At 44.0% G+C, this 27,676-nt stretch overlaps 11 protein-coding genes across 11 annotated transcripts, besides 15 other annotated features; 6 read left to right on the top strand and 5 right to left on the bottom strand.

Moving 5' to 3' along the window:
* Positions 1–1,217: 1,217 nt before the first annotated feature.
* Positions 1,218–1,238: a sequence feature (AT_rich).
* Positions 1,237–1,914: a mobile genetic element.
* On the top strand, positions 1,348–2,029 carry TSTA_000910 (uncharacterized protein; the record flags this gene model as incomplete). The annotated part of the gene is made up of 2 exons (XM_002487628.1): positions 1,348–1,964; positions 2,002–2,029. The coding sequence occupies 2 exons, from the start codon at positions 1,348–1,350 to the stop codon at positions 2,027–2,029; spliced, it is 645 nt and encodes a 214-aa protein (XP_002487673.1).
* Positions 1,915–1,941: a microsatellite.
* A 2,294-nt stretch (positions 2,030–4,323) lies between the features above and the next one.
* TSTA_000900 (uncharacterized protein) lies at positions 4,324–5,056 on the top strand. The gene is made up of 2 exons (XM_002487627.1): positions 4,324–4,509; positions 4,575–5,056. Exons 1-2 carry the CDS (start codon positions 4,384–4,386, stop codon positions 4,989–4,991), a joined length of 543 nt encoding a protein of 180 aa, XP_002487672.1. The 5' UTR covers positions 4,324–4,383; the 3' UTR covers positions 4,992–5,056.
* Positions 5,057–8,077: 3,021 nt separating this feature from the next.
* TSTA_000890 (uncharacterized protein) lies at positions 8,078–8,884 on the bottom strand (the record flags this gene model as incomplete). The annotated part of the gene is made up of 2 exons (XM_002487626.1): positions 8,078–8,701; positions 8,738–8,884. 2 exons carry the CDS (start codon positions 8,882–8,884, stop codon positions 8,078–8,080), a joined length of 771 nt encoding a protein of 256 aa, XP_002487671.1.
* An 883-nt stretch (positions 8,885–9,767) lies between these two features.
* On the top strand, positions 9,768–10,801 carry TSTA_000880 (uncharacterized protein; the record flags this gene model as incomplete). Its single annotated transcript, XM_002487625.1, has 2 exons — positions 9,768–10,560; positions 10,740–10,801. The coding sequence occupies exons 1-2, from the start codon at positions 9,804–9,806 to the stop codon at positions 10,799–10,801; spliced, it is 819 nt and encodes a 272-aa protein (XP_002487670.1). The 5' UTR covers positions 9,768–9,803.
* Positions 10,802–11,452: 651 nt separating this feature from the next.
* On the bottom strand, positions 11,453–11,850 carry TSTA_000870 (uncharacterized protein; the record flags this gene model as incomplete). The annotated part of the gene is made up of 1 exon (XM_002487624.1): positions 11,453–11,850. A coding segment is annotated over one exon (398 nt), but the record flags the coding sequence as incomplete, so codon positions are not given.
* Positions 11,669–12,346: a mobile genetic element.
* Positions 11,897–12,923, bottom strand: TSTA_000860 (uncharacterized protein; the record flags this gene model as incomplete). Its single annotated transcript, XM_002487623.1, has 2 exons — positions 11,897–12,194; positions 12,706–12,923. 2 exons carry the CDS (start codon positions 12,921–12,923, stop codon positions 11,897–11,899), a joined length of 516 nt encoding a protein of 171 aa, XP_002487668.1.
* Positions 12,372–13,157: a mobile genetic element.
* Positions 13,158–13,350: 193 nt separating this feature from the next.
* Positions 13,351–13,374: a microsatellite.
* Positions 13,375–13,637: 263 nt separating this feature from the next.
* Positions 13,638–13,683: a microsatellite.
* Positions 13,684–13,938: 255 nt separating this feature from the next.
* Positions 13,939–15,258: a mobile genetic element.
* On the bottom strand, positions 14,095–14,679 carry TSTA_000850 (uncharacterized protein; the record flags this gene model as incomplete). The annotated part of the gene is made up of 2 exons (XM_002487622.1): positions 14,095–14,247; positions 14,608–14,679. 2 exons carry the CDS (start codon positions 14,677–14,679, stop codon positions 14,095–14,097), a joined length of 225 nt encoding a protein of 74 aa, XP_002487667.1.
* TSTA_000840 (uncharacterized protein) lies at positions 14,692–15,091 on the bottom strand (the record flags this gene model as incomplete). Its single annotated transcript, XM_002487621.1, has 1 exon — positions 14,692–15,091. A coding segment is annotated over one exon (400 nt), but the record flags the coding sequence as incomplete, so codon positions are not given.
* A 20-nt stretch (positions 15,259–15,278) lies between the features above and the next one.
* Positions 15,279–17,405: a mobile genetic element.
* Positions 17,406–19,672: 2,267 nt separating this feature from the next.
* Positions 19,673–21,041, top strand: TSTA_000830 (uncharacterized protein; the record flags this gene model as incomplete). Its single annotated transcript, XM_002487620.1, has 3 exons — positions 19,673–20,045; positions 20,136–20,651; positions 20,701–21,041. 3 exons carry the CDS (start codon positions 19,673–19,675, stop codon positions 21,039–21,041), a joined length of 1,230 nt encoding a protein of 409 aa, XP_002487665.1.
* A 1,383-nt stretch (positions 21,042–22,424) lies between these two features.
* TSTA_000820 (wd40 repeat pf20, putative) lies at positions 22,425–23,304 on the top strand (the record flags this gene model as incomplete). Its single annotated transcript, XM_002487619.1, has 2 exons — positions 22,425–22,544; positions 22,657–23,304. The coding sequence occupies 2 exons, from the start codon at positions 22,425–22,427 to the stop codon at positions 23,302–23,304; spliced, it is 768 nt and encodes a 255-aa protein (XP_002487664.1).
* A 494-nt stretch (positions 23,305–23,798) lies between these two features.
* On the top strand, positions 23,799–24,779 carry TSTA_000810 (uncharacterized protein; the record flags this gene model as incomplete). Its single annotated transcript, XM_002487618.1, has 2 exons — positions 23,799–24,050; positions 24,183–24,779. 2 exons carry the CDS (start codon positions 23,799–23,801, stop codon positions 24,777–24,779), a joined length of 849 nt encoding a protein of 282 aa, XP_002487663.1.
* Positions 23,806–23,827: a microsatellite.
* Positions 23,829–25,049: a mobile genetic element.
* A 317-nt stretch (positions 25,050–25,366) lies between these two features.
* Positions 25,367–25,390: a microsatellite.
* A 397-nt stretch (positions 25,391–25,787) lies between these two features.
* Positions 25,788–26,339: a mobile genetic element.
* Positions 26,340–26,505: 166 nt separating this feature from the next.
* Positions 26,506–27,231: a mobile genetic element.
* A 227-nt stretch (positions 27,232–27,458) lies between these two features.
* Positions 27,459–27,515: a sequence feature (GA-rich).
* Positions 27,516–27,676: the final 161 nt, after the last annotated feature.

Here is a 27,676-nt window from a genome sequence, read left to right as displayed (position 1 = left end):
GAAGCAACCAACAATATTCCAATATAAGCTTGATGTTTAATTTCTTTCCTATAGCTGAATCAGCTTTCTAGTAATTTATCCTATTATAATGCTTATTTATTGAAGATGTCCCTAAGTGAGCCAATGCAGGGTAATCAAGTACCTTCTAACATTAATAACACATAACCCTAGGCTTTCTATCTTTTTCAAACACTACTTAATTAAAGTTTTTCCAGTAGTTTGCGGCTCATTTTGCATCCCAAGATATCTATCTCTTTTTCCTAAAATCAGTCTGAAGCCACCACTGCACGAATTCGTTACCCATTTCTAGGGAGTATATGATGAATGATCTGATCCAGTCTAGACAAATCCGAGGAAGACAATTAGGTGCCACTTGAAGCTTAAATAATAGAAGAGAGGTATCTTAATTTCTAGATAGAATAGAGGAGTAAAGCTGATTTGAACCTGGACCATCATCAGCAATGTATTCAAGAAAATCCAAGGGTGGACCCCTATAAGTAGATAAGAATGCATTAGAAAACTAGGACATGGTAATAATAGTTATGATGGCCTAGAGCTGCTGATACAAGCTATCAGGAGTTATATATACCAAGAGAATTTGATAAGAAGGAGAAGGGAAAGGAAGCCCTACTCTGCCAGGGCCTTAGAGGCTCTTTTACATCCTATCCTTTACTAGAGCGCTCCACCCCTTTCGGACTAATAGTGACTCCTTTGGGCTAATAAAAACTCCTGTAAGAATGCCTTTCCCTCAAGAATAAACATATATATAGTTTGAGAATTCTAACATCAGGCTTAGCCCATAACAATAGTTAGAAGAAGAGAAGACTTACCAGATTTCCTTTGCAGTTCGGCAAAGGACTCAGGAGTAGTTGAGTCTTGTAGATAATTGCCTGTCTCTGTTGAGTAGATATAAGGAGATAAAATGACAGATCACATTTGATAATCCTCATGCTAATTGGCTAGAAATGGGGTTCGTGAGGGTCAGCCTAAGGGTTGTAAGAGTCATCCTAAGGGTCGACCTCGCGACCCTACAACTTTGGCAGAACATAATTGAGCATAATCGATATATTTCGCTTAATTTTGACATGGCATAGGTATGTAGAGAGTGAATACTAGATGTTCAATATAATTAAGTTAGGATTATCGGAAGTTTGAGGCTACGAACTAAGAATATCAAAGTTCGAACTTCTTCAGATTATAATACAACTACCTTCTACAATTAAAATATATATTTTAATCACACAAACTGTACGCAAATTTACAACTATCCAAAAGCGCGCAGCGTGCCTGATCAGCGGTGCTTTTCGTACAACGGCTGCGGAGGCCCTCAATATAGAGCTTCACCTAATGCCAATCCGGTTGCAACTGGATCAACTCACAAAGGCTGCAGCCATCCGGATTCGCACAGGTCCTGCCTTTGCAATTCCTGACGGCCTAGTCAATCGACGCACCAGCGACGAACTCAAGCTTGGCGGATACACTCCCATGGAAGCTCATGCCTGGAAGAAAAGCAGATGCTTATTGGCTCCCCCCAGAACCTTAGCAGGGAAATGGGAGAGCCGATCTGCATACGTCCAGGCACCGTGGCATGAGCCTCCAAAGGTTGTGATTGATGAGCGAGAGGGGGCAGTATCAGTACGTAACATCACATGCAAGAATGAGCATATCGCAATATACACGGATGGCAGTGGATATCAAGGCTATATTAGCACGTCCATGGTCATTCCAACATTCAGAAAACAACGAACGGAGTGTATTGGTACGGAAGGCACCTCAACAGTATACGCAGCTGAGGTCTGTGGGATCAAATTCGCGCTCGAAACTGCGCTTCAAATTGCAGATCAGGGCATACGAACCAAGAAACTAGTTATTTTCTCAGATAGCCAAGCCGCGCTTAAAACTCTCATGAACCCGTACTACTACTACTACTACTGCTACTACCTATTTCATCTGATGATGAAGCGGTTCTTCCTTTACCTAACACGCAACCACATATCTCAGGACGAAATCAGAAGCGTACAAGGCGTAAGGATGATCAGTTCCTTCACTATTAGTTGTTAGAGAAGAAATAGAAGAGCAATTAAAAATGATTTTCTTAAAATTCTTATTCTTCCACTCCTCAACTATACATATAATGATATAAAGTAATATAGTTTGAATACATATAAATACAAGCCGGGACTGCATAATTAATGCATATCACATGATCTATAATGTTTGTCTGGTTTGTCTGGTTTGTCTACCCAACTGGGTTTTGGGTAACCCAGTTGGGTTCTATATGAAAGCCCAGAACCCAACTCAGAACACCCCCCTTGAGCCCAAAACCCAGCCCAAGTTGGGTTTGACACATGTTTCAGTTGGGTTACCCTGAACACCTGCCTAGGTCTAGCCCAGAGGAAGAACACTTAAATATGATTGACGTACATAGAATTTTCGAAATACAACATCAGGAGTTACAACAAAGGAGGACAAAAAGATAATCCAAGAATTGGTTCCTGAATACGTAAGTAACCCACATTCTATTATAGTCACAGTTGTACCGGCCAACATTGATATTGCTACTCAAGATACAGACTCTCTTTATTTTACCCCGCATCAAGGGCTGGTGCCTAAACTATTCCAAAAGCGACTAGGGCTGTTCAAATCTGTACGCTATGTTTAGTAGATAATTATTATGATTGGTTCTTAATTAAGATTTCTGTATTGTCTTGAAAGATTGAAAGCGGGTCTAACTATTCTGGAGCTAGCTCTGGAATAAAGTGGAGCCGAAAAAGAGGAGAGAGTAAGAGAAAAGTGAAGTGTTACGAATCAAGTCTGCAGGACACTAAAGCGTACTAAAGCAGAAAAGGAAAGGTCACAAATTACAAGGGCATGTCGTTACAAGTCACGAACAGTAACGGGTATTGACCAATGGGGAACGGAGACCTGATGAATCACGTAATGATAGGAAAGATAGTAGTTATACCGTTATCTTATCAGAGATAAGAATATACGAAACAACGGGATATCATTGGAGGAGGAATCATAGTATTGTAGTAAGAATATCGTAGTATACTACGATACTACGATATACGATATACGAAACGTGGAGGACTGGATATAGAAAGGACGCTCTTTTACCATCATGTATTTAGTTCTTCATAGCTCTTTGACATAAGTCACTTGAATACAACAGTGAGAGTCAGCAAGGCATTCTAACTCGTACGGGCACCAGGCTGTACGGGGGATCTCTTCTATCTTAGTTTTGTTACTATTCCCAGTCACCGTCCCATTACTGTTCGATACTTCGTTACATACCATCCACTACGGTCCACTATATTATTGGTCGGAACGTGTGCGAGGTTCAACTATCCTAACGTATCACGACGCACCGCTGTTAGAACTAAGGTGGATCCAGGTCCGTGACATGAAGGAGGTTTCGAATCTGTCTATATGGCAAAAGAAGTAGACTCCAAAGAATAGAGAACATTAAGAACTCTCACAAAACCAGATCTAATTAAAAAAGATGCCAAAATCCAAGTCATTGATCTTTTGGAGGATTGAGAGATGAGACTTAAGTTAGGTTGGATCTTAGTGCGGATCTAGGCCAGATAGAGCTTCTTACGCGCGACTAGTGGATCAGGTCCAAGCAATTGATGCGACGATAGCACTTTGATTTGTTCAGACGCGGTGGCAGAATGACCTCTTACTGCTAGCATGGCCTAGTTCGATAAGGCACGATGACCCTTTTGATTTGATGTTGCCAATGGAAGTTTTCGCACGCCTCAATCTTTGAAACTCGGGCGCTCGGAGAACAAAATATATCGATTTGTCATCATATGAATTACGTCACGATCACCCTCCTGGGGCCCGCATCCGTGCGACGTTGTTTCGATAGCAAGAGGTACATTGTAAATACCTCGAGGATCTATGGGCCCTTATAGTCGGAGATCTTTGTAAAAGGTAGTTGTGCAATTAGAAGCGACTCGGTCAATCCAGGTGGTCGTGCGAGCCGTAAAATTCCCCGAAGGAATCGCAGATTGTCATATTGTTGCTTACGGATATAAGGACTGGATGTGTTTTCTCAGAACTTAACTGAGGGATGTTGTACAGGTTGCAGATCATCTAGACGGGAACTGAAGAATCTGACCAGCAAAGTCATTCCCGGCTCAAGAGTTGGATTTCTAAGCCTTCGATTACCAAGCACGTTTGGTCGGCCAGCGCGGGGGTTCAATCAAAAGTGGCTGAAAATGACGCATAATACGACGGAAAAACTTACACGGGAATCGTTCCCTCACAAGTATATAAAGCCTGCTTTGAAACTGCAAGATCCTCGTCCTTTATATATTAAAAAAGCTTATCGTCTTTCATACTATCATCACGAAGTCACAGTAGTACGAAACCATGGCATCTTCCACTATTGACAAGTCAAAGCCGTATTTTCCTCTCGCTGGAGGTGCTGATGATGGCTGGTCTACCGAGGATGAAGCGACGGCCACATGTTTTTGTGGTGCGGTGCAACTCTCATTCGTAAGTCTCAATTCCGATCCTGCTCTTACTTTTGCGCTACTCTAACAGCGGCTCTACATTCCCAGCCAACCCATGGACCCGGCTACGTTGGCTCCTTCATCTGTAACTGCTCTGACTGCCACAAGCTTACCGCATCTGTGCACGCGACCAACTTCACGGTCTATGACACGCACCTGAAACATCTGCGTGGCCGCGACAATTTGAAGACATATAGCCAATCGCGCACTGTGTTCGTTAAAACTCCCGGCAAGGACAACACCATGACCAACTACTTCTGTTCTACGTGCGGCTCTCTTATGTACCGCGTCGGTGCGGCTTTCCCGGGAATGAGTATTCTACGCGTTGGCAGTGTGGATGATTTCTCTTTGCACGAGACTAAACTGAGGCCCACGATGGAGCAGTTTACCAAGGACCGCGTGGCCTGGAAAGCTCCTACGGAAGGGGCTAAGCAGTTTGTGGAGGATGGTTTGCATGTACAGTAGAAGTTTGAGTTGCAATTGACTAGTACCAGTGCGCACGAATCATCTATCAAACCTGTTGGATTATAGATCAGTGCATAAGTGAATGTAGTAAAGTAAACGAGGGAGACTCGAACCCTTACTGTGCGTTCCATCAGCCTAGACAATTTGTGTAGAAGGCTGGGCACAAGGGGACTTGTTTTCGCCGCGCAGACTGACGTTGTACAGTTATTGATCTTTCCAAACTGAATATTGGCGTAACGGTCTCGTCTAAGCTGTAATATAATCTAGGTAATCTATCTTAACACTGTGGCTGACCTAGGTAACATAGTCTATATCTACATGAATACTAGTCTTCAAGTCTTAGAAAGCTAGTCCTAGGTAGATACAGTAGTTTGCATGTTCAGAGTAACAACTAAAACTCTCTTCGCTTTCATCTGAAACAATACAAAGAAAGCCTAGTATATATATGGCTAGATCCGGAACAACCCTGGTCCATGTAATTTTCTTTCTTCGGTACTGAGTAGTAACGAGATAAACGCTACCATAAATTACTTGTATTGGCTTAGCGACAGAAAACGACTTATCGTCCTCTCTTTCACTCCCTTCTTAAGACTTAACTTTAGGAATGTCAGCGACGTGCATATGATACATGTAAATCCAAGCGTAAATATTTACATTTAATTACCCCAGAGCTATTTCATGTCCATTTTTTAACGTCACAATCTAAAAATTGACATTTTATCACATGGTCTCTTTGTCCATAAAATTGTATTATTCGAATATTGAATTTAACCGGTTAGAGATCTCTTACGAACTGATTAAAAACTTTCTTCCTTTGTTAATTTTGTCATTTCTTCATGAGATCGCCCGCTAGTAGCAACAATATAACTATATCCATGAATATGACATTCTGGATATTCTGGTAGATCATCAATATAATCTATTTTAACTGTTGTACTGTAAGAGGATTTGTTTTGGCATGTGTAAGAAATATTGGAACTGAATATTCGTCCTTTTAACCAGTCAGTAACCAGTTAACAAGTACTTAATATATTATAAAATACCTCTTCCTGTTCCAAGCCAAAATCGTCAAATAAACCGTCATTTATTTGAAAATTATCCTCATCATTTAGTGCATCAATAAATTCAGTCGATTCCATTGCGAGATGATTAATTACAACCATCCTGCTGACTAAGAAGTTTTGGCGGGCCTTGGCGCCTAGTGGTGGAGACAATAATGGCTCACGAGCCGTCCATCGAGTTCAAGTGAACTGTATACACCCAACTCGCTTACCGATTACGTTAACTAGTTAAGTTAGAGTTAACATAATGTCAGCCAGAAAATGACCTTACAAGACCAAACCCATTGAGGGGATTCTTTTGTGACGTAGCGGTTTTTCAGGTCCACACATTTCTAGTTAGTGTGCATTGTTACCCTCTCGAGGTTGGTGCGCGCTGGCACGGGTAACCCAGCCCATCACAGCGAGGCTTAGTTGTAGATTTAATTTACAGAACTTGAGTCTCGACGGATGCATACTCCGAGCTGAGTAATCACTCCAAAAGCCTTTGCTTTCTATTTAGCTAACGTGTCATCCAACCGATCACTTGTGTTTTCCATACAAATCATTTTTATCACTTTAATATCTCAACAAGATTATATAGTTATTTATTATTTCTAGGTCTCCGTCCATCTACATAATATTCTAACGATTTAAGAGTGATCAAATGGGTTGTCCGATCATGTAACAAGCTGGTTGTCGCTTCGCCCCACGGTGGCAGTGCGTGGGGCCGAAGTAACATGTACCAATCAATTCACTGAGCCACAGCGCTTGTTTCACAGCCTTGCAAAGAGTAGACAGGATTAGCAACCTGTAATTACAGGTAACAAGTAACAGGTCAAAAAAAACGGCAGAAACTAATCAGGTTAGCGTACTTTGGTATAACCTCACCACCAAATAGAGACTATTCGTTGTACAATATATAACTTTGATAACTTCATCAAATTTCCTTGAGTCTGTCTAAAATATGGCTTTAATCAAAGTACAGAAACAGATCTTTCTTCTCATCATAATATTGACCTGTTATATCAGAAAATGGCGACAATCTTCTCACCATAAAATGCTGCGCTATAAACAGTTTGATTATAGCCTCTTAGCATATTCAGATGCCACAATACGATCAATGCTACGGTTCGAAAATACTGCTCTAGGTAGCTGGTGCTTACTGATCAAAATATTAGATTCCAACGGCATGAGATTCTCGAAATCCTACCTTATTTATGGCTTCAAGAGATAGTCTTCCGAGACCGATTAACTGCCTCACCGGAGCTTGCCTTCTCAATACTGCTTGCACGGCTCGCTTGGTCCTGAAGGAATGAAGATCTTGAAGCCTTTTTTGGTCGGTCGGAAACTTATATCTTGTTTATTTTTAATGATACGATCCTCCATCTTTATAGTCGCTATTCAGCTATAATTAACTGGCATCCTTTGCTCACGTACGAGAAGCTTCAATTCTACGCGCAAAGGCTTAATGCTTTAGGATCTGGGAAGGTTTGGGGATTTATTGATGGTACTTTTCACAAAATTTGCCGGCCAAAGAGAAACCAAGAGCATGTTTATTCTGGTTATAAAAAAGCTCACGGCTTTAAATATCAGGGAATTGCTACACCTGATGGCATGATTCTTTCTTGCGCAGGTCCATTTGAAGGTCGTCTTCATGATATATCTCTTTATACACTGTCCAGGCTTGAGGCTCGACTCGAGAAGCTTTTTGAAGGCCACGAGCCATTATTTCTATATGGAGATTCACCATATGAATCATGCTACCGTGTCATTGCCCCATATAAGCGTACACGACTACTAAGTCGCGCTGAAATTGCCTTCAACTGTGCTTTATCTTCAGATCGGATCTCGATTGAGCAAGCATTTGGATATGTGACCTCAATATGGCGAGCAAACAGCCTCGATGTTAATTTGAAGGGATTATTACAGCCTGTTGCTGTATATTATGCTATTTCTGTCTTCTTAACAAATATTCATACCTGTCTACGTGGGAACGTAGTTTCGAATCGGTATGATATAAAGCCTCCTTTATTGAAAGACTATTTGCTAGTTTAGCTTGGAGATCAAGCGCTCAAGAAGCTCATTTGTACGTATATAATTTGCTTCTAAGTGTTCTAAACGGCGTTCAATATTTTCAACCACAGTCGACATGTCCTTGCTTTCTTGTGAAGTAGTTAGAAGACTCTCAGACATCACTTTAGTTAAATCTACTAGAGCAGTTGTCATAGCATCTTCCTCGTCGTTTAATCTTGTACGTCGCCGCCGTTTTGGATGTTCTGAATCCTCTGTATCCTCGGTAGCGCTTGTAGTTGAGCTTATAGTTGACTCGTTTCTCACGCGTGATTGGCCCAATCTCTCTGTAAACTGGCGCCGGAAATCATCATCGACAGCAGCATCAAGTCGACGCTGTTCAGCACTAGCTTGTGAAGCTAAAACTATCATATCCTGTTGATCAAGTATCTCAGTCCACATGTCAATAGCCTCATGTAGATCCGACTTTGGTTCACTGGCTTTGCCAGTCTCATACGACTTCAAATATTCACGGCGTCGCTTGACCTCGTTGTTGACAGTTCGACGGCATGATTCCCATCTATATTGACGCCCAGTTGAAGCCTCAAATCTTTGAGCAACGCTTTGCCAGAATTTTTCTTTATTGCTGCCTTCAAGCCACTATTGTTGAAGCTCTAAGCAGCTATTGAAGAGTACAAGCTTCTCCTCGTCACTAGGCCTCAGACCCCTCGCCGATATGCGTAGATTGCTGCCAACAGGACTATTCGTACTTGAATCCTGAGAAGATGGAGGGATGTTTTGGGAAGAAACAGTTGGTAAGGGCGTTGGACTTTGCCATTCCATCGTCACTTTATTTGCCTGTATAATTAGGTGTGGGCTGAGGTACCTGAGAAAAAACATGTGTCGAGGTTTCTTGGGCCCGTGCGCTTACCTAAAACAGTTGTCACCTCATGGAACAGCAGTTGTCACTTGAGGTACATAAATGTGGAGTCCATATTAGTCAGCTCTTAGTCAGCCCTGCCTACCGCCTTCCTAGTACGATACAAATGTGGAGTTGTTACTTGTAATTACAGGTTGCTAATCCTGTCTAGTAGATTAATTCTTCATCTCACGTCAGAGTACTTATCTAAAATATATAAATAACCCTCACCTCGTTCGTCCCTATAGTTAAAGCCATATTTCTTAGAATGACTACTTTGTCGCCATGAAAATCGAATTCCGTTGCTAAATAACTTTCTAATCAAGTTTCGTTTCTATTTGCCAACCCTTTTCAAGGTTCATGATATTGAAAGATCAGACTCCAGCAGACTATTATACCGTACAAAATCAAAAAGAAAATATGCCAGTCAAACCTCAATATGAATCTTTCTTCTCTTATAACATTACACGGCCATATCCTTATCGATGGTTTACACCGACCGCAATAACAGGGGGATTGGTATGCACTGCCCTATTCAGTCTCCTTAACTTTGCTGCCAACGGTTATAGTATGGTCACTCATAACACGAATGATTTGAACTCTACCATTGCTGGCTCTGCATGGCTAAACCACTGGCCATCTTACTTCAGTGATAAAGTGCGGCCAACGTGCCAGCCCGCAAATATTCCTGTTGGCAGCCAGCTATTCACAAACCAAACCGCCCTGGTCTATCAGTTGACGGGTATTTGGCAGACATCTTCTGATGGCGCAAATACCACGATTCTCTCGTCCTTATCTTATTCCAATAATGTCATCGAAAACTGCACAGTAACTTCAGTTGAAATGAATCTCGAGGCCTTAGATCGCTCCGCATCTCAATTTGGCTTCTCAGAATGGGGCAGTGTCATACAAACTTTTATCACTTGTGCCTTCAATAGCCCAGGCGGAGTGATCAATGTTAATTTGACACAGACCTACGACTATATACCACCAACTGTTTCTTGGGCAAGACTATACACATATCTTGGCACAAATTTTCTTGATCGAAACAAAAAAACCCGAGCGAGTCTATGGTGGGGTGAATCTGCACTCTCAAACTACTATGTAGCTCTTACAAGAGTAATGCAAGACATCAGGGAGAATACTACAGCGTCAGGCAACGCTGCCATCAGAAAAGGCACAGTCTACTTTGCTCCGAACAACAACAGCACAATAAACATCAAAAATCTTGAGTTCTTCAACATCGACTTTCGTTTCATAATCGATTATGGCTTGGGGAGGTTCGATGTCATTACTCCTGGCAATGGCAATGAATCGACTATTACTGAACTTGATCAAGCTAAAAAATACCCTGATGTGTGGACAATAGTTGATAGCTTGGCCAAATCTGCCTACTCAGTTGTCTTGACAGACTTGGGACAAATACAAACCAAGTCGAACTTTCTCAGCGATGTTGATGACCTGGAATACTTTACATCATCCTTTGCCTCAATCGGTCAACACTGGGCTAACGCTCATCCCGGTCCCGAAGCCAAAGTAGATTACCTCACGGCAAAGAACGAAACGGGCCCTCTAGGAACAACCCCAAGCATCATTGCCAGTCAATATACCTGTCAAGTCCCTCAACTGAAGTCTACCGGAAATATCATAGTATCCATTTTGGTAGCGGACTTAGTCTTTCTGCAAGCAACTTGGACGCTGTTCAGGTACGCAACAGATACGTACTTATTTAGGACCAGGCCTGGCTTAGGTGAAGCCAAAGACAGTGAGAGTTACCAGAAGCTCAGGACTACGGACGAGCCATGACTTGGTACAGCCGTATAGTTGTTTACTGTTCTTGATTGCTTATCTAATCGATCTATTCAAAAGATCAAAATGTCTACTAATTTGCTGATCGTATAAGTCAAAGCGTGGATCTTTGTTATAATATGATTTAAAATGCTTTAGCACCGATCGAACTTAGTCTATCGTGGTATATAGCGTTGCCATATGTTAGTCTCGGACCCTAAACCATGTTGCATACGGGGCTGCAGCTGACAGGCTCAAAAGAATGACTAGCAGCTGCATGAGGATGTGTTTCTCCTCAGCTAGTACTCCAGAGCACTAGCCGACCTGCAAATGAGAGAATAGCCCTACTACACACATCGAAGTATCTACTTTGTGATACTGTAGATACAGAATACAGGATGTCGTCAACTTGGCAGGTCTCCAGGTTTATCAGGCATGTTCAGGACATGTGTTTAGCACCATACATGTATTGTAAATTAAGACCTGTATCGAGAGGTATAGCATTATTTCCGGATCAATATTATTCCCGCGCTATACCACCTTTGTCATAGCGTAGTCTTGGCACTGTTTCAGATGAAAGCGAAGGGAGTTTTAGTTGTTACCCGTGCCGCCAAGCCCGCGACCACACGCTGCGCGTGTGGGTGCGCGTCACATAAGTGCAATAGTCAGATAAATGCAAATTTGTATGGGAATTGCTAACAAAACTATATCCTATCCTCCACCCAACGAATTAAATTTGGATCAGAGCGTCTCGGGTAAGCCTGCTCGACCAGATTCAATATGATATTACGATCAATTGCCGCCTCGTCGCTTGCTGTAAGCGGGGGAGGCATTGATCCCAATGGCGCATTTCGTAGCTCCTTGAGCCTTTTCCTCTCAGCCTTCTTTTCCTCAGCTGTAGCACGCTTTTTGATGGCTCTATTCGCATCTGCTACAGAGAGAATGCCTCCAACTTGCACCTGGCGTTTAGTTTTTTTAGCGGATTTGCGTTCATTGAGCGTTTGGAGGCGGTCAATTTGCTCTTGTTGTTGATCCTTGATATGGGCCTGCGTAAGACTTCCGTCAAAAATCTTTTTCAGATTCCTCCAGATTCCAGGAATCGCTTTATTAAGGTCATTTAGCTGGGCGTTAACCTTAGCAATAGATTTTTAAAGCTTGTACGCAGTAGTTAGCGGAGAAAATGAAGCATTAGTGGGTGAACTTGGGATATCTTGCTCCTCGTCACCATCAAAAATCTGCAAATCTTGGCCCATTTGGATATCCCATTTTTCCATTAAAGGATCAACAACAATATCTAGATTGAGAGGCCAGAGCCCCCAGTCAGAAAATCCTTTCCGGATAATTCGTGGAGTAAATGCCTCGGCGCGTACACGAGCAATATTGGCCAAAAAATCGATCTTATCGTAGAAGAAACCACCAAGATGCGCCTGCTCGTTGATAGCCCTTCTATGAATGCGTTTATAGTGTAGAAACGGCATTCCATCTAAAGGCTGTAAAATATGCGTTGTATGAGCCGGAAATCGGAAAAGTTTGATCTTATATTCTTCACAATAAGATATAAAATCGGTTGTAAGGTGAGCGGTATGATTATCCATAAGGAAGGCGAAAATTATTCCCAGCTTATTCTCGTGTATGCTCCTCAAAATGTTTAACCCAGTCGAATGCAATCTCGTCATTTGAAAAGCCTGAGTCGCTTATAGTCACTTTCCAGTTATCTTCTTTGAGATATTGAAACCAGCTCTCAAGGATAACCTTTCCAGTAAAAATAAGTAATGGAGGAATCGTATTTCCTTCTGCATTTATACCCTCAATTGTAGATACTAATTCCCGTGAAGAAGAGCTTGGAACATGCCGTATCATTTCCGGATATTTTGTTATAACTTCTTCATCGCCTCCTTGTCCAATTTGAAATCCGGATTCGTCAAAGTTCCAATAGTTACATGATGTAATTTCATACTCTCTTATTGCGATTTCTAGACGATCAAACCAGGCTTGAATTATATTCAGATCTTCAGCAAGATGACGCTTTGGATCTATAGTCTTTTGCTTCTGCTTTTTGTATGCTGTAGGCAGTCTTTTGAGAAATCGGTGGACCCAACGATCCCCAAGTTGAGGGAGGTCATCCACGCCGGGGTGCATATTTTGAAGCACTTTTTGCGCGTAATTTCTGATCATGCGGACGGTCGGAGGGATGCCTCTGTCATCAAGGTCATCTATCCATAGAACTACAGCACGTTCTTGATCATCCGTTAATCGCTTATGCGCTGGTCGTCGGTTTAGTTGAAAAGCACTACCTTGTAGGCGTCGCCGGAGCCGATGGTAATCAACGTTAAATTCCCGCGCTAAACGCGCTATTTTTTGCATCGGATTTTGCTTATGCGATTCTATCGCTTTCTGAATCCTTGATTCCTCTTTTATATATTGCTAAGATGGCATTTTGGTGGTGTTTTGGGGGTTTGTAATGATTCGGGGAGATTCCAAAATAAAAAGTTGCGTTTATGTGTCATTTGCATTTATGTGACGCGCACCCACACGCGCAGCGTGTGGTCGCGGGCTTGGGGGCACGGGTACTCTGAACATGCAAAATACTGTATCTCATTGAGTGTGTGTGTGTGTGTGTGTGTGTATTTAATGGCCGTGGTTCGTGACTCGCACGCTTCCCACCGATCCCTACTGGGACATAGGCCGCCGAGGGGTAAGCCTCGGGTTTCAGGTCCTATCAGATTTATGTACAAATAAGAGACTCTTTAGCGCGTTTCCATAGCTACCATGGTCTTACAGGGAGGTCCACTTGGAGTGGGTTTTGGGTATTTGCCAGCTGCAATGGTCCGCCTACACTTCATGACCTATTACTCCACCACTATTATAACTAAGCAGTAAGTTTTGCAGAGAGGGAAAGAAAGAAGAGAAGAGAAGGAAAGAAAGAAGAAAGAAATATAAAGGAAGAGTAGGGCTGTCTTAGCTAGGTGCTAAGGAGAGGTTGGCGAGGATAGATATCCTCAAAGAAGTAGGTCTCTGCTAGCCATGTGGCTAGCTTTTGTGCTCCTTTAGTAGTGCCTAAGAGAAAGGAGATGACCTTAGAAGGGGGCCGAGGAGGCTGGGGGGCTTATCTCTTAGCTATATAGCAGAAGAAGAAGTGCAGAGGTGCTTTTCGTGCTCCGCATCAGTAGAGAAGGTAAGCATCATCATGGTTAAAACGTTCATAGTAGTCTGCAAAGTCTCTATGACCAGTATGGGCCATAATGATACAGCTAAGATCAAGTCGGTTAAGTTAAAGCTCCCCAGGGTGCTTGGGGGAAGTAGTTATTTCTAGATCTTGATAACTCTGTGGTGCCATCTTCTGCCATTATAACTGAGCAGCGGATAGGGATTGAGTCTTGGCGTATCTCTTTAGCGAGGCGTATGAGAACTTGTGTAGAGCAGGAGGGATAGAGGCAGCTCCCTCTTTGGCAGCGAGATCAGCCGCTTCATTCTCAGGGATTTTGGCGTGTCCAGGAACCTATCGGATTTAAATAAATCCATCTTTGGTGTGAGGAAGCCTTTTATGGAGTGGCTAGGTAGCTGTAAGGGTGCAGAAGGATTCAAAGATTTCTTAGGAAGATCCTGTAGAGGGAGATAGAAGGCGTGTGGTAACTTCTAGGTTGTCAAGGCAGATCCATAGGTTAGTAGCAAATTAAGCTGTTGGGTACACTATTGCTACTTGAGCACCAGCTAGAGCTGCTTCTGCTTCTATATTGAAAACCTCTTTCCCGTGTCCATATAAGAGTGAGGAGTGGAGGAACTAATGGTGTGCTTAAAGTCCAATATAGCTACCCCCTGCATATCTATCTACTAGCCTAGATCCATCTAAAAAGATTACAATATCCAAGCTGGGGATGGTGCGTTGGAAGTCTGCGAAATTAGCCGCTGCCTGTTCCTTAGTGTGTCCCATGGGAGCTCCTATTCAAGCTTGGGCATTCTCGCGAGACTCGCGAGGGTGCCAGGGAGTGTATTGGAGAGGATTTATCTGTTCAGAATTAGGGAGGGCCAGTATATGGCGGGCAAAATGGCTGGTTTGTCGGCCATTACTAGCGATCTGTTCTGCGCGTCTTCGAAGTGGGTGATAGGGATCAAGACGCCGTAGGCGGACAGTTGCAAGAAGAGCCATTCGATCTAGTTCAATATCTAGTGGAGAGAATCCAGACTCTCGATAAAGGACAGGAATTGGGGTTATGCGGAAGGCTGGAAGGAATGCTCTTGCGCCTGTTAGTATTACTTTAGTGAGTTTCTCAAGATGTTCTCCAACTCGGTTTGAAGTCTGGGAAGACCCAGAGCAAGTACGTCCTGGCCACCAGGTTTTAGCACTATAGTATACTTTATAGAGTACACAGGCTGATATAGCCTATTATAGTAAATGAGGTTTAACTCCTTGGACAGTATTCCCTAGAGAGCGGAGGGCATTAGTTACAGTGAGGGCTTTAAATACTATTTCTCCAACATGCCATTTAAATGTTAGCTTTTGTTAAAGAGGATTCTTAGCCAACATAGATATAGCTGTTTAGTATTTTCTGATATTGTGATAGATCTAGCTTTTACTGAAGGTGTGCAGGTTAAGTCCTAGTCTGCTTTATGTTGGGAGAAGTGAAGTAGCTTATATTTATCTAGTGCGAAAGTAATGCCCTCTGCAGCACTCCAGTTAAGAGCTTCTTAGAGGGAGTCTGATAAGGCTTTGCAGTTAGTAGCAAGAGATGTCGAGATTGCTAGGTTAGCTATGTTGTCCGCATAACCAAATCTGTTCCTTGGGTTTCCTAGACGGAATAGAGATGCTATGTAGAGCATGAAAAGAATGCCTGAGACTGGGGATCCTTATAGAAGACCGCAGGCAATGTCTGTTGAGGGTTCAATCTCTCCATCAAGTTGGATCTGAACTAATCGCCCAGTAGCGAAGGAGGCAATCCAGAGAACAAGATTAGTGAGCCAGCCCTACTCACATAATCTGCGGATCAGTCTACCAGGAAGCACAGCATCAAATGCACCCTTAACATCTAAGGTGAGGGGTGAGGCAGTCATACCTTGATTTAGCACTTGTTCGACATCATGTGTTAGGTATGTGGTTAGATCATTTATAGATCTTAGTTGGAGAGCTCCAAACTATTGTATTACAAATACTTTGTAGTGTATAGAGATCCATACCATATTCCGTGCCACTAAGCGCTTAAGTCCTTTGCCAAGGACTGATAGGAGAGCGATTAGTCTATACGATCTGGGTGAGGACCAATCAGTCTTTTTTAGTTTCTGGATAATTGCTAAGATTACATATCAAAAGCATTTCAGGTAATAACCAATCTTTAGGCACCCTTGGTATAGCATTAGTACCTTATCCTTAATTAGAGACCATGCCACTTTAAGTATACAGGTTGGGATTTCATCTGCGCCAGGGGCTGTGTTTCCCACCTGAAGTACTAACTCCTCCACCTGTGTCATTGATATATCTAGGAAGTAGAGACTGATGGTAGGGACTGCTGGAGAATCCAAAGATATATCTCCTGCCTCAGCTGAGTTTTAGAGAAGATTGTGGACTAGTACATCTTATTTCTCGTGTAAAGCAACTGCTGGGAAGCTGTTAGGTCTTAGTAGGTCCTTTAGTAGAGGGCTTCGGAAGGTGCCTATGGACTTATACCATTTACTCATATTGAAGACATCCTTTATTTGTGTTACCGTAGAGAGCTTCTCTCGCCAAAATTATCGTTGAGACCATCTGGTTATCCTATAGAAGTCTATCTTTAAGCAGAGGCCTGAGTAGTAGTTGTATAAAGCTTTCTTGTAGTCTTCATTCCACCAAGATTGTCCTATGCCTTGTATCAGGGTTCTCTTAGCAGAGCCTCTATATGCTCCTTGGATTGCAGATGTTAGTTTTTTGGCAAGGGCATTAAGGTCTTCTTCTATCATAGTTGAGCTCTCGATACTAGCAAGATTAGAGGCGAGGAGTGAGAGGAAGCAGGTGTGGTCTAGCGTGTCAAATCTCAGTTTCTGAGCTGTTTCCTTGTATCTCTGATCCCATGGTACAGTAGTGATTAGTGGTTGATAATCTGAGGTTGCATCTAAGTGGCTCGCTATGCTGGCCTTAGCTCCCGCGAGTGCCAGAGGGCTTGAGGCAAAACTGAGGTCTAATACGTTACCCCTTTCATGTGTGGGACAGTCTATGTCAGAGATGAGTACTAGACCCTAGAGATCCAGCCAGTTAATAAATAGCTCTGCAGAGGGTGTGGGGCTATGATATAGCGAGGGCTGCTATCTATTATGTAGTAGGTTGAGATCGCCTGCGAGTATCATTGCTTGAGGGAAATATGCCTCTGGCAGGATTGTGAGAGCTTTCGCAGCTTCACTTGCTTTGATAGAGCCTGCTGGGGCATTATAGATGTTAACTATCAGAGTGGACTTTTCTGTGGGCGAAAAAATCTGAAGGAATAGAAGATCTGAGGCTTCTTTAGTGTCAGTTATAAAGGGGTGTAGCTGGGAGGTCCGGATGCCTTTCTTCTTTTAGATATAGATGAGGACTCGTAGTCGGCCACTTATTACCCAGCTATCAGTTGGGGAGAAGTATTCATATGATGGATATTTTTTAATGATCTATTAGCTAAGGTCTTTGAATATATATAGTTCTTAGATTAGGATAATATTGATATTGCTAGTGTATGCCAATGTGAGGGCTATTTTATATACATCTAACACGTGCCCTACATTTAACTGTAGGATTTTGAGAGGCGCCTTTTAAGTTAGATAGTGATAGATCATAGCTTCTATTCAAGAAGAGAGGCGAACTGGTTTTATGATTGAGGGGTTATAAAATAGACTGCACGAGCTATAATAGGAGGATCTTTAGTTAGGGCATGAGGTAGAGGGGTTACTAAATGGAAAGGAGAGATAATCTTATAGATTAAAGGCTATGATAGCATCTTATCTAATGCCATAGGTGTTTCTTGTGTATCTATGGAGAGCTAAGAGCTATATCCTCCTTCAGTTCGAGCTTTTGCGAGGTTTATAGCGCAGGATTTGCGGATCTCTATTTATTAAGCTTTAGTATGTTTAGTATTGCCTTTGGGGCGCAGAAGATATTCTACGAAATCAGCTGGATGTGATCCATGGCAGTATATACATCTAGGAGGGCATTAATAAGGCTCTAGGCCCTCTTCAGTATGCTCTAAGGAGCCGCATAGTTGGTATTGAGAGGGGCGTGCACAGGATCGTGTATTATACCATTTCTAGCATTGTATGTATTAAATAACTATTGTTTTCTTAGAAAGGTGACAAGCATTAGTGATAGTGTCAAAAAGACATAGCTAGATAGGCAGTGGTGATTTCATGCCTTCTGAGAAGTTGACAAACCAGCTTAAGGAGAGAGTATCAGGGTTGGCAGTACTTGTAGTGGTCTCGCTAATAGATATAAGCTTGAGCCCTGTAGTTTCGCTAATTTCTAAGGATAGTAGTGTAGGATTAACAGAGATTAGAGAGTATTGACCATCCAAGATTTAGCCAATTTTCCTTGGCACGTTGGTGACTCGGTATGAGACTCATTGGGAGCTGCGTTCTATCTGGCAGTTAACAAAGAATGCAGAGATAGTCTCTTTTTGGGTCTCAAGGGCTAGGAGGGCTTCTGGAGATGAGAGGCATAGTGCAAAGCCAGTCTTTGTAGCTTGAACTTCTTTTAGTGCTGCACTATTTAAGTTTAGTTAAGACTGTAGGCTAGAGTAGATAGCGTAGGCTTCCATTTTTCTAGCTGCATGGTCAGCTGGGAGGTATACGAAGAGCCAGTTGTTAGGAAGGGGTTGTTTCACTAGAGGTATAGGCTTTTTGATGGAGGCTTTAGGGTGAGTGGTGGGAGTTAATTTGACCAGGGCATATTGGGTAATAGTTACATAAGTTGACTGGTTAAGACCTGAGGGGGGACGTGAGGGAGAGGGTGAAGGGGGTAAGGGATTTAGAGTGAGAGAAGAGAAAGGGGAAGGAGATAGAGAAAGTAGAATGGAGGTCGTCAAGATACCACTAATATAGGCGTTAAAATATTGTTGAGCTACCAAGACGAGGTTATCGCTTAGAGCGGTGAGAGCTCTCAGTAGGTGAGGAGCAAGGCCGATAGTTTGGCTGTGGTGTTTATTAAGGAATGCAGCTATAGGGCTGGAGATCTTCTGTCCTTCAGAAGCTCTTGTTGTGGCTGCAGACGTGGATTCCAGAAGGGCTATCTATAGAGGGCCGTCTGTACCAGGGCCTTTACGCGCCATGGTGTTGCCGGGCGCGTTGAGACGCGTCAAAGGCTGCACTCCTGGGAGCTAGGTGGTAGAGAAAGGTGAGGAATTTGAGCCTCCGACTGTTTGATATGAATAATTATAAGTGTCGGAACGTGAATATCAAACCTAGCGCGTTTCGGCACTGAATATCAGTTAGTCTAACGCGGCACGTGCGTGCCGCGTATATATGTAGTTAGCTACTCCCCGTCCCCCTTACTCTTGGGGGGCAGTCATCAATATCAGGAATCCCATACCATATTGATCAGGCTCGTCAGCTCGTCGGAATAGCTGTTCTACGTGACTAGTGCTAGCGACCTAGACGTAGATAAACCGACAATAAGGAAGTCGCCTATCAACTCGAAATGGCTTTTACTCTATCTCATTGAGTGCATGAGATGTGACGGCCTTGCAGACAGGTGTCACGTGGCGAGAGGGGTTGACGAGGCTGAATTGCTTCCTGACAAACCAGTCCACTGTCCTGTGCCTCTCCCTGTATCATCATGTTCTTCGGATAAGCTGACTTGCAGACGGCTGGGATATCAGGATCGAAAAAATCATGACTTGGCCACCTCAATTCACCGAAAGCTATCCATAATCGGCCAAGATAACATCCGGAAATCGATCCTGCCAGCGGGTGGCGAACATCCTTCATTGCGAAGGATGTCTAACCCGAACGACTACACAGTTGGATGGATATGTGCATTAAGCACAGAATACGTTGCCGCACAAGAATTCCTTGATGATGAGCATGCACTGCTGGATTTCGTGTCGCCTAATGACACTAATGACTACACATTGGGCAGGCTTGGAAAACATAATGTCGTTATAGCTGTGTTACCTGACGGTGAATATGGAACAGCCTCCGCTGCTACTGTAGCCACAAACATGCTTAATAGTTTCCTAAATGCCAGGATCGGCTTGATGGTGGGTATTGGTGGTGGAGCACTAAGTAGAAAGCATGATATCCGTCTTGGAGATATTGTGGTTAGCGCGCCTCGTGACGGTGAGGGCGGTGTCCTTGAGTACAACTTTGGTAAAACAATACAGGAGCAGGCCTTCCAACATACATGTTTCCTGAATTAGCCTCCGACGATACTACGCACCGCAGTCACGGGGATCTAAGCCCAGCACAAGCGGAAAGGGCATCAGGGCGAAGACGCTATTGGATTTGTTCTCGAGAAAAATCCAAGATTATGTCAGGAATATGCACGGCCGCAACCAAACACTGACAAGCTCTTTCATCCCCATGCCATTCACAACTCAAGAGCCTGTGGGTTCTGTGTTCACAATCCATCATATGTGGTCGAGCGACGCGAGCGAGCAGAACATGAGGATAACCCAGCGATCCACTATGGCTTGGTGGCTTCTGCAAACCAGCTGATGAAAGACGCTGTAATCCGTGACCGACTTGCAGCAGAGAAGGGCGTTCTCTGTTTTGAAATGGAAGCAGCGGGCTTGATGAATCATTTCCTATGCTTAGTCATACGGGGGATTTGTGACTACTCTGACTCTCACAAGAACAAAGAGTGGCAAGGATATGCGGCGATGACTGCGGCTGCTTATGCTAAAGACCTCCTCTCTCGCATTTCGCCAAATCGGGTGGAAGCTGAGAAGAGAATCAGTGATGTGCTTTCTTTAGGTTAGTCTCTAGTGGACCTTGCAAAGCTCTCTATTAATGAGATTCATAGTTAGAAAGGACATAAAAGAAGTCCATACTACTGCTCAAAATACAAAAACGGCAATTGAGATCCTGGATAATGACCGACGGCGCGAGAAAGTGATTGCGAAGCTGCCGTATGCCAAGGGCTCCACATTCGATTCTTTTGATGGAGTTCTTGATCCACGATGCCATCCAGAAACAAGAATTGCCCTACGTCGTCAAATCAGAGAATGGGCCGAAAATGGACAAGGGAAGTCAATATTCTGGCTGAAAGGAATAGCTGGAACAGGAAAATCAACGATTTCTCGAACAGTAGCCGAGTCCCTTCACATGGAAGGAAAACTAGGAGCCAGTTTTTTCTTTAAATGAGGGGAAGCTGATCGAGGTAGTGTGACTATGCTTTTTAACACTATTTGTGCCCAACTCTTAGTAAAGATTCCGTCACTGATCGCTCCTGTCGAGATGGCAATTGATGCTGATCCCAATATATCTGATAAATCGATGGGAGAGCAATTTGAGAAGCTTATCTATCTACCTTTATCACAGATTCGGCATCACCTCCTCCAAACACCGAAACTCATTATCGTGATTGATGCTTTGGATGAATGCGCGCAGAATAGAGACACTCTCCTTCGCCTCTTATCACAAACGAGAGAGAACTGGTCACCAATCTTACAGATATTTATTACAAGCAGACCAGAGCAGCAAATTCGATCTGGATTTGTAGACATACCAGAAGATATACGCGAGAATATAGAGCTTCACGAAATATCCCAGGCTATCATCAAGCAGGACATCACTACCTTCCTCAAATCGAGATTTGTCCAAATCCAGGAGAAGTATAGGAAAGATGGCCTGCTACTTCCTTCTAACTGGCCTGGCCTAGAGGCGATGTCAGTGTTGGTTGAAATGGCTGTTCCGCTCTTCATTTTTGCTGCTACCCTGTGACGCTTTGTGGAAGATCCAGCGTGGTCGGACCCGATAGGCCAGCTGCAAAAGGTTCTTGAGTATCGAAATATGAAGAGTAGCTCTGAGATGGACAAGCTAGATGCCACTTACTCTCCAATTCTAAACTAGCTAATCAATGGACATCCAGAAAAGGCACAGAAATCACTGGTGGAGCGGTTTCGACGCATTGTAGGCACTATTGTTCACTTAGCGGAGCCCCTTTCGCGGTCATCTCTCGCATCTTTGCTCAATACTGACAGCCAAGAGATTGAGGGGTAGCTCTCATCTCTCTATTCTATCTTTAGTGTGCCATCCTCTGCGGACTCTGCGATAAGGATGTTGCACCTCTTATTCCGTGATTTCCTGATTGATCCTGATAAACGTCACACGAATTCATTCTGGGTTGACAAGATGGAAACCCATAAGATGGTCATGACTAAATGCCTTGAACGAATATCTCAATCCGGGAGTCTTCAAGAAAATATATGCAATCTTCCGGGCCACGGGATACTCTGTGCTGAGATCGATGGCAGAATCATAGCTAACCACTTACACTAGATATACAATATGCTTGCCGCTTCTGGGTACACCATTTGAAAGAGAGTCAGACCCGCATCAATGATAGTGATCCAGTTCATGAATTTATACAGGATCACTTTTTACATTGGCTGGAATCATTGAGCCTCTTGGGAAGAATCAGAGAGTATTCACCTAGTGGGGACATTACAAACTACTGTAGTATGTATCTTCAAGTTGAATATATGCGATTCCTTGTTCTTACAATCTATCCAGAGTGATGAAGGCATGGCAATATGCAAATTCCTGGATGACGCAATGCGGTTTATTCGAAAAAACATCTTGTTGATTGATCAGGCGCCTCTCCAGCTCTATGCATCGGCGCTTATTTTCGCACCAAAAGGAAGTGTAATTAGGAATAAATATATCGATAAAATCCCCAATTGGGTTCGAGGATTACCAGAAGTGGAATCAGCCTGGAGTGCAGTGCAGCAAACCCTCGAAGGCCATTCAGGTTCAGTTTTTCGCAGTGGCGTTCTCTCCCGACGGCAAGCTGGTGGCCTCAGGCTCCGTTGATTACACGATCAAGCTGTGGGATCTAGCTACTGGCACTCTGCGGCAGACGCTTGAAGGCCATTCTGGGCCAGTTCTGGCAGTAGCGTTCTCTCCTGATGGCAAGCTAACAGCCTCAGGCTCCTATGACAAGACGGTCAAGCTATGGGATCCGGCTACTGGCACTCTACGGCAGACGCTTGAAGGTCATTCTGATTTAATTCAGACAGTGGCGTTCTCTCCTAACAGCAAGCTGGTGGCATCAGGCTCCTATGACAAGATGGTCAAGCTATGGGATCTAGCTACTGGCACTCTGCGGCAGACGCTTGAAGACCATTCTGGTCTGGTTCGGGTAGTGGCGTTCTCCCCCGACGGCAAATTTCTGGAGACTAATCAAGGACGACTTAATACTGAGTCTCATCATGTTCGCAGTCTATCGCAAACACCAAGCAGTCTTCATAAAAATATACTAGTTACGAATGAATGGCTGACCCGCAATGATTTTAATGCCATTTGGTTGCCTGTTGAGTATCGAGCAACTTCTTCCGCCGTGTACGAGAGCATACTTGTTATGGGACATGCTTCAGGTCGAGTTACATTTCTGAAGTTGATCTAATGGTGTTTCATTCATGATGTAACTACTCTAATATTTTCAAATATCTTTTTTAAAAGAAGGGCCTAGGAGGACTCGGGCTCTAATACTGTATGTAGTTAAAGTTGCCACTGGACTTTTCTGTTGCATTTGTTACAATTTATCGTCGTAGTTGTCAAAGTGGGTCATACAGGTATCATACAAGAATCTTGGTCATATTACCGTTCAGTACCAGTTACACCAGATGTGGTTAGACGATAGCTAACTTTTTACAGACTAGCTCGTTTCACTGTTGTTTGAAATAGAGATTTGAAAAGAATTCGAATGAGTTCCTGAGGGAAACCGATTTTGCAACGCACTGTAACCGAATGAGGCTCTGACAGAACACCCGGCATGTTGGCCACCATAGGCCGTGACGAGGCTCTAAATTCGTCTTTATGTAATGGATTACTGTACATAGACATAGATAAGGATTAGATAGTTGTATCCTGCATATCGCTTCGGCGAGGGGTCAGGGTATGAATTACACACACACACACACACACACTGTAACCGAATCGTTGAAGGATAAGGTCCACCTGCGGACGCTGGGTACCGTGCAGAGAACAGCCCTCATTCGCATTCTCTCTGCATTCAAGACCGTATCCACCGCAGCGCTTGAGGTCGAATCCTGCATACTGCCAACCCACTTACGACTCAAACAAAGTGCACAGATTGTCGCCGCCCGCCTTAGCACCCTCCCAGACGACCATCCAGGCTGTGTGGTGGTGGTCCGAGCAGCCTCACGAAGCCTATATATAGGAACTGGACCTCGGTTCCCTCTTGCAGAAACCCTGCGGACGATGGATCTCATCCAACTCCAGGCCCTGGAAACCATCAACACAACCCCTCCACCACCATAGCGGACCCCAGCGTTCCTAGAGATTGACATTGAACCAGACCATGACAAAGCCAAACACAAAGCATCTGCTCTCCAAGATACAGCCGGTATTGCGGTTTTCTCGGATGCGTCAGGCCAACATAACCATCTAGGAGCCGCAGCAGTCGCCCTAGACCGAAATAATAATGTGATCCAACAGCGGAAAGTCAGCATTGGCTCTATGGAATACTGGTCGGTATATGCAGCCAAGCTCATGGCCATATACTATGCCATTAGTCTTGTCCTCAAGATCGCGATGGAAACTCGGCAAGCTATGACAGATAGACAGGAACCGGCAACTATCCTGAGTGATAGCATGTCAGTGCTTCAAGCCCTCTCCAATGCACGGAATAAGTTAGGACAGAGGATCATCCAAGCGGTTCAACAATCAGTGCAAGAGTTGCAAACACAGGGAATCCCACTCCGCCTCCAGTGGGTGCCGGGACATTGTGGTGACCTGGGCAATGAGGCGGCTGATCGGCTGGCCAAAGAAGCCATGGGCCCCGAGAAAGAACACCCCTTTCAACATCTACTGTCGCGGGAGAAAGGATTTATCCGCAACCGAATCCAGAAGGAATGAGAGCAGGGATGGAAGACGTCAGGGAAGGGCCGCCATCTCCACCGGATAGACCCAAACCTACCCTTAGTCCACACCTAGAGAATATACGGCTCGCTGCGACGGAATCGCAGCTACCTGCTCACGCAGCTCCGAACGGGCCATTTATAACTTGCAACACATGGCAAACTACACAAACTCCGAGAAGACGACAAATGCGAGTGTGGGGCCATAGAAATGGTGATTCACGTTCTGATTGACTGCCCCAAATTGAGGGTCCCACGACAAGAGCTACGGAGGAAGATTGGGACTGCATTCAACGATATTTTAAACATGCTGGGAGGAAGGTTTCAAGGTAAGAAAGGTAAAGAGGATGATATGCAAGGCGGTAGCATCATTGGTGCGGTACTAGACTTTGCAGAGGCATCACAGAGGTTTCAAAGCCGCGCGCCATAGGGCCGCTCAATACAACGCCAGGCATTAAGGCCATCACAGGCCGTGACGAGGCTCTAAATTCGTCGGTATGTAATGGTTTACTGTACATAAAGATAGACAAGGATTAGATAGTGTTTTACCTGCATATCGCTTCGGCGAGGGGTCAGTGTATGAATACAACAACAACAACAACAACAACACTGTAACTCTCAGCTCTCCACAGGCACACAAGAAACACCTATGGCATTAGACAAGATGCCATCTCAGCCTCCAACCCAGGAGATTATCTCTCTTTTCCGTCCAGTAATCTCTCCATCTCGCACCCCAACTGAAGATCCTCCAATCACAGCTCATGTAGTCCGCTTTATAACCCCTCAACTATAAAACTGGTTTGCCTCTCTTCTTGAACAGGAGCTATAACATATTACTATCCAACTTAAAAGGCGCTCCTTAAAATCCTACAGCTGAATATAGCACATGCGCCAGATGCACATGAAATAGCCCTTACATTGGCATACACTAGCGATATTGACATTATCTTAATCTAAGAACCATATACATTCAAAGACCTTAGCTAATAGATCACAAAAAAAATATCCATCATATGAATGCTTCTCCCCAACTAACAGTTGGGTAATAAGCGGTCGACCACAAGTCCTCACCTATGTCCGAAAGAAGAAAGGCATTTGGACCTCCCAGCTGCGCCCCTTCACAACTGACACTAAAGAGGCCTCAGATCTCCTGTTCCTTCAGATTTTCTCACCTACAGGAAAGTCTACTCTAATAGTCAACATCTATAATGCCCCAGCAGGCTCTATTAGAGCAGGTGAAGCCACAAAAGCTCTCACAACTCTGCCAGAGGCGTATCTCCCTCAAGCAATAATACTCGCAGGTAATCTTAACCTACTACACAACAGATGGCAGCCCTCACTACATCATAGCCCCACACCTTTCACAGAGCCATTTATTAACTGGCTGGACCTCCAGGGTCTAGTTCTCATCTCTTATATAGACTGTCCCACACATAAAAGAGGTAACGTGTTAGACCTTAGCTTTGCCTCAAGCCCTCTGGCACTCGCAGGAGCTAAAACTAGCATAGCGAGCCACTTAGATGCAACCTTAGATCATCAACCACTAATCACCACTGTTCCATGGGATCAGAGATACAAGGAAATAGCTCAGAAACTGAAATTTGACACACTAGACCGTGAATATCAAACCCTACACGTTTTGGCACCGGATATAGTTAGTCTGACGCGGCACGTGCGTGCCGCGTATATCTAGCTAGCTATCCCCGTCCCCCTCGTTCTTGGGGGAACGCACCATCCCTAGCTCGGATATTGTAATCTTTTCAGATGGATCTAGGCTGATAGACGGACGTGCAGGGGGTGGCTATATTGGAATTCAAGCACACCATCAGTTCCTCCGCTCCTCACTCTCATACGGACATGGGAAAGAGGTCTTTGACACAGAAGCAGAAGCTGCCCTAGCTGGTGCTCAAGCAGCAATAGCATACCCAACAGCTCAATTTGCTACCAACCTATGGATCTGTCTTGACAACCTGGAAGTTGCCACGTGCCTTCTATCCCCCTCTACAGGATCCTCTCAAGAGGTCTTTGAATCCTTTCGCACCCTTGCAGCCGCCTGGCTACTACGCGAAAGGCTTCCACACACCAAAAGTGGATTAATCCAAATCCGATAGGTCCCTGGACACACTAAAATCCCTGAGAATGAAGCAGCTGATCTCGCTGCCAAGGAAGGAGCTGTCTCTATCCCCCCCTCTCCATACAAGTCCTCATATGCCTCGCTAAAGAGATACGCCAAGACTCAATCTCTTTCCACTGCTCAGACACAGTGGCAGACTGTAGCACCACAGACATACCAAGATCTAGAAATAACTACATCTCCTAAATACCCTGGAGAGCTTCAACTTAACCGACTTGACCTTGGCCGTATCATAGCGGCCCATACTAGTCATGGAGACTTTGCGGATTACCACGAGCGCTTTAATCATGATGATGCTTATCTTCTCTGTCAATGTAGAGCATAAAAAGCACCTCTACATTTCTTCTTCTGCCATATAGCTAAGAGACGAGCCCCTCATTCACCTGGACCCCCTTCTGAAGTTATCTTTTTTCTTTTAGGCACTGCGAAAGGAACACGAAAACTAGCCTCATGGCTAGCAGAGACCCGTTTCTTTGAGGATATCTGTCCTCGCCAACCTCTCCTTAGCACCTAGCTAAGTCAGCCCTACTTTCCCCTTATATCTCTCTTTTCCTTTGTTCTCTTTCTTTCTTTTCTTCTTTCCTTCTTCCCTTTTTCTTTTCAAACTCACTGCTTAAGTATGATGGTGGTAGAATGATGGGTCATGGAGCGTAGGTGGACCATTGCAGCTGGCAAATACCCAAAACCCACTAGGAAGTGGATCTCCCTTTAAGACCACGGCAGCTATGGAAATGCGCTAAAGAGTCTCTTATTTGTATATA

Source organism: Talaromyces stipitatus, genomic scaffold, assembly GCF_000003125.1.
Source record: "Talaromyces stipitatus ATCC 10500 scf_1105507295517 genomic scaffold, whole genome shotgun sequence".
Lineage (NCBI taxonomy): Eukaryota > Fungi > Ascomycota > Eurotiomycetes > Eurotiales > Trichocomaceae > Talaromyces > Talaromyces stipitatus.
The sequence above is the reverse complement of the archived record's forward strand: the minus strand, read 5'-3'. Positions and strand labels throughout refer to the sequence as shown.